Source organism: Colletes gigas, unplaced genomic scaffold (assembly GCF_013123115.1).
Source record: "Colletes gigas isolate AHSC1104 unplaced genomic scaffold, ASM1312311v1 Colletes_gigas_Sc00001, whole genome shotgun sequence".
NCBI lineage: Eukaryota > Metazoa > Arthropoda > Insecta > Hymenoptera > Colletidae > Colletes > Colletes gigas.
The window spans coordinates 16,492-21,101 of record NW_025106630.1 but is presented as its reverse complement, the minus strand read 5'-3'; the positions used below and the strand labels follow the sequence as shown (position 1 = coordinate 21,101).

Below are 4,610 nucleotides of genomic sequence, written 5' to 3'. Positions count from 1 at the left end.
CGTCCCAACATGGTTCTATGCAGTTTCTGCGGATATCGCATAATTCTGTCCGTGATTCACGCGTATGACGAATTAGTGCGCAAGATCGTTCAACACAGTTTCTGCTGATTCCGCATAATTCTAAGATTCGACGCTTCCCCAGATATTATATTACATTCAACACGTGTCGAGACTTTTATCCTTGAAGGTGGGGCTCAAATTACATGCAATCGCGCGATATGCTGCGATGTTAAGATTGAAAAAAACATTATGGAAAAATTGGTAGCTTTAGAACAAAATGTGGTGGGGGGAAGCAATTGCACCTCTATTTAAGCCGACTCCCGGACGCTATTCCATCAATCGCTCAGTAGCCTCGCTGAATTTCGACGGAATAAATAGTGCTCTGAAAAAAAATGTGTAGTACCAGCGCCATGGGTTATTACGTTCCAATCATGCAAGATGATGGTGTATCTCCATGCAAGGAGAATACATTTAACAGGTAACCTTTCATAATTTTTTATTTATGTTTTTCATGAAACAAAGTCAATTTTCATGATTATGCTTTTAGGCCGCGCCAACCATCGCGTGTCATGGTCAGAAGATACGCATTAACATCCATGGGCAGCAAATATTTGGAAATTGGAATCAGCGTAGGACCTATAGCCGATGTAGAAATTCTTCTCGGCGATAATCATGGGAATCATCCCATAATACCATGGCATACATGGAACACACAATTCGACAGCTGTACAACCATCGAAGAACGTGCACAATTGCCTGGATCATCATTGATGCGGATTGATGAATTAACAGTGGAATTTTGTCAGATCTTTGATTCGCCGATTGTAAAGATGACAATGGATACTAAGTCGCTGTATTTCAAACCGAATACAGTAAAATTTTTATTTAATCTTGAGCCGTGTGTAAGCTATGTGTATCCACGGCTCTATCAAACTGCAGAAGATGTGAGGACAAAATTTAAAACTTTTGTTAACGTGCTGCAACAGAGCGATGCTGACTCCGAAACATTAGATACACGTTGTGCTGCTAAAATCATACGTGACAGAGAATATTACTGCAAGGATTATCTTGTAGATTGCGAACTGTTAGGATGCGCCATCAATGATATTGTAGTTGATGCTCGTAGGAAAAAATGTAACAATATATTATCATTTAAAACATATATTATTTCTCCAATTTTATTCACCCGTCTTCCACCTTCTCTCCTCGCCACCTAATTCTAAGATGCGACGTTTCAAAAGTATTATATTTCATTCGTACGTTCTTCATGCCGCCAAATGATGTCATCTCATGCAGCTGTCCCAGAGGATGAGGGATTTTAGGTAGGAAGGATTCTATATATTTAAATCGGAGCGTAACCGAGTACACACATGTTCGGGTGCAATGGACATTTTCAAACGCGCGATTATCACGTTGACCAAGGACTGTTAGGAATTTGTGTACCGCTACACAATGTAGTGATTTTATGGAGAGGTGTGACAATGTTCTAGAACTTATCGAAGTGTTTCAGTGTTCAGGCGGTGTAAGCGGCAGTAATAAACTTCGGGCACAAGTTATCGTGATACATCTTAATGCAATAAAATTAGAGGTGTATTAAAAACTGTTAGAGCTGGAGGTGATTGAGGAGTAGGAGGTGGGAGAGGCGTGTGCACACACACACGCACGCACGCACGCACGCACATCGGGAACAACAACGTGACGCGGTAAGTATATTTCGCGAAGAAAATATGGAGCTGCTCAAGAACACATTCGTGGCGTTGTCTCTAATAACTTATATCGTAGTATTCGGGAGGATTCATATCGATTATTGTGGGTTCTAGAACTCACCACCTTCACCTCCGCCGCCGTCGCCACGACCTTCGCCACCGTCACCGCCATGGATCGACGTGCGTGAGCCCCGGCCGTCGCCTCCATCGCCGCCGCCGTCGCGCTGATTTTTAATTTTTAATATTGTGGGGATGTGAATGTGAGTGTGTTGTTGTGAAAGTGCGTGAGGCGTCAATTGATTGCTATGACCGGAGTCGAAGTCAGCTGTTCATACCGAGTAAATAAATTAATCGATTGTCAGGTTGCGAAGACGAATGCAGAATGCGTGTAGGTTTTGTCTCAGGGCGTACGTGTGTGTGTGTGTATATGAGAGATTAGGTGAATGTGATCGGTGGAGCAGAGCAATAGAAGCGAGTGGAAAAGGCGGACCGGCTTGATTCTACAAATTGGGGGCTCGTCCGTGTCTTCGAGGAAGTGAAAGTTATCCTCGTGAAGCAAAAGTGGCATTTGAAATCAAGACGACAAGAGGGATTCAAGATAAAAGTGTTAATTATAATTGTGACGATAAAAGTTGTGAAACTGTGAGAATTAGTTAGTGTGATTGAGATAGTGACGGTTAGCGTTGTGAGTTATTTTTCATTTTACCATGAGTCTGCTAACGAGAGCTGCTAGTGAATTTTCCGTAGTGGAATTGAAGGAGAAGCTACGAGTTTTGGGACTGAGTTCGTCAGGAGTAAAATCGGAATTAATAAACCGGTTAATGGAAGCTGATCCATCGGGTAGCTGGACGAGAGACTATTCAATGGAATCGTCAGATCATCAGGAGGACTTAATTGAACAGTCGGGGGCGACAAACATCCCTTCTATGAGTGAGTTGGAACGGGCAAACATGCAACGGGAGATTGAGCTTTGCCGGGGAGAGAAGAAATTGAAAGAAGACGAACTTGACCTGGCACGCAGGGAGATTGAGTTTTTGAAAAGCATGCAACAATTTACAATTGATGGCAATAATCAGGCGATTAATGCACCTCGTCCGATACAATATGAGACAACGCCGCGCTTAACTGCACCGATGGTAGCGGACATGTTAAATTATTTCGATGGCAACAGCGAGACGTATGAAACATGGGAAAAACAAGTGCGGCTACTGAGAGCAACATATCAGGTGGCAGACGGAATAGTAAAACTTGCCATTTCGTCACGATTAAAAGGGAAAGCGTTTGAGTGGTTCCACTCAAAACCCGAGTGCATCGTAATGACGGTCGAAAAGCTCCTAGAAGGTTTACGAGGAATGTTTTTTCACGAGCCAAGCAAGATTCATTTGCGGCAGGAATTTGAACGGCGTATTTGGAAACGAGAGGAAGCGTTTAGCCAGTATATGCACGAAAAAGTGATTATGGCGAATCGTATTGGCTTGAGCGACGGAGAGACAGTGAACTACATTATTGAGGGAATTCCAGATTTCACGTTAAGGAACATTGCTCGTGCTCAGAGGCTGAACACGAAGACATCGTTATTGGAGGCGTTCGGGAAAGTATTGTTGTATGGAAAATCCTTGTCGACGACGTATCCATATACAAGGAAGGAAGAAAATATGTTTCGACCATGGAGGACAGAGGAGAGGATATTTCGACCATGGAGAACAGAAGAGAGAACGTTCCAGCCATCGAGAATAGAAGAAAGAATGTACCGTCAACCGGGTCCTGGCGACAGAGCGTATAGACCGCTGCGACTGGAAGAGAGGCCATTGCGACCATCGAGGGAGAACGAAAGAATCACATCACCGAGAGTCGAGGGATACGAGAGAAGGGAAGTATCCAAAAGTGTTAATCGTTGTTTTAATTGCGGTATGGAAGGCCATTATAGTGCGAACTGTCATTTGAAAAGTCGCGGCGCGAAATGTTTTAAATGTCAAGCATTTGGTCACGTAGCGGCGAATTGTTCAAAGAAGGACGATGTAAACAACGTTTGTGATATTTCGCGGTATATGCGCGAAAAATATTATAAGAAAGTAAGGATAAATGGAGAGAATTTAACAGCGCTAGTTGATACCGGTAGTGATTTGTCGGTAATGCGTGCAGAGCAATATGTGAAAATAGGATCACCACAGTTATTACGACGAGAAATTACATTTTGCGGAATTGGATCTCAAAGTAACAAAACAATAGGCGAGTTCAATGCGCAAATAGAAATCGATGGTAATAAATACCCAATTAACATCTGGGTAATATCTAATACGTTAATGCAACATGATTTGATAATTGGCACCGATTTTTTAAATGCAGTTGAAATGAATATTAAGAGAGGCGAGATTTCTATTCGTAGCGTTGAAAAAGAAGATCAGTTAGACAGTAATATATCCGAAATTTACAAAATAGATTGTATAGATGAAGCAAATGAGATCGATTTGTCGAATATTTCCAATACCAAACATAGAGGCATCATTCGCGATTCGATAAAAAATTATGAACCGGTCAAAACACGAGAAACGGGTATAAAAATGTCCATAACGGTTAAAGATGATGAACCAGTTTACCAGAGGGCTAGACGATTATCCCCTCTTGAAAAAGAAGAAGTTGACAAACATATAAAGCAGTGGCTTGCTGACGGTATTGTGCAGCCGTCTCTTTCTGATTATGCCAGTCCAGTAGTACTTGTAAAGAAAAAAGACAATACAACCAGGCTCTGTATAGATTATAGAAAACTTAATACAAAAATAATTAAAGATCGATACCCGTTGCCACTAATCGAAGATCAATTGGATGCTCTACAAGGTTCACATATTTTTAGTACGTTGGATTTAAAAAATGGATTTTTTCACGTGCTTATAGATGAAGATAGTA

The 4,610-nt window shown here is 41.8% G+C and overlaps 1 protein-coding gene across 1 annotated transcript; it reads left to right on the top strand.

Annotated features, from left to right (window-relative positions):
• The first annotated feature begins 349 nt into the window (after nt 1-349).
• LOC122395741 lies at nt 350-1,217 on the top strand. Its single transcript, XM_043393582.1, has 2 exons — nt 350-478; nt 548-1,217. The coding sequence occupies exons 1-2, from the start codon at nt 393-395 to the stop codon at nt 1,215-1,217; spliced, it is 756 nt and encodes a 251-aa protein (XP_043249517.1). The 5' UTR covers nt 350-392.
• The last annotated feature ends 3,393 nt before the right edge of the window (nt 1,218-4,610 follow it).

Excerpts from the sequence above, each read along its gene's own strand:
- LOC122395741 (XM_043393582.1), top strand. The coding sequence starts at position 393 with ATGTGTAGTACCAGCGCCATGGGTTATTACGTTCCAATCATGCAAGAT. Across the intron at positions 479-547 it reads AAGGAGAATACATTTAACAG|GCCGCGCCAACCATCGCGTG; the intron begins GTAACCTTTCAT and ends TTATGCTTTTAG.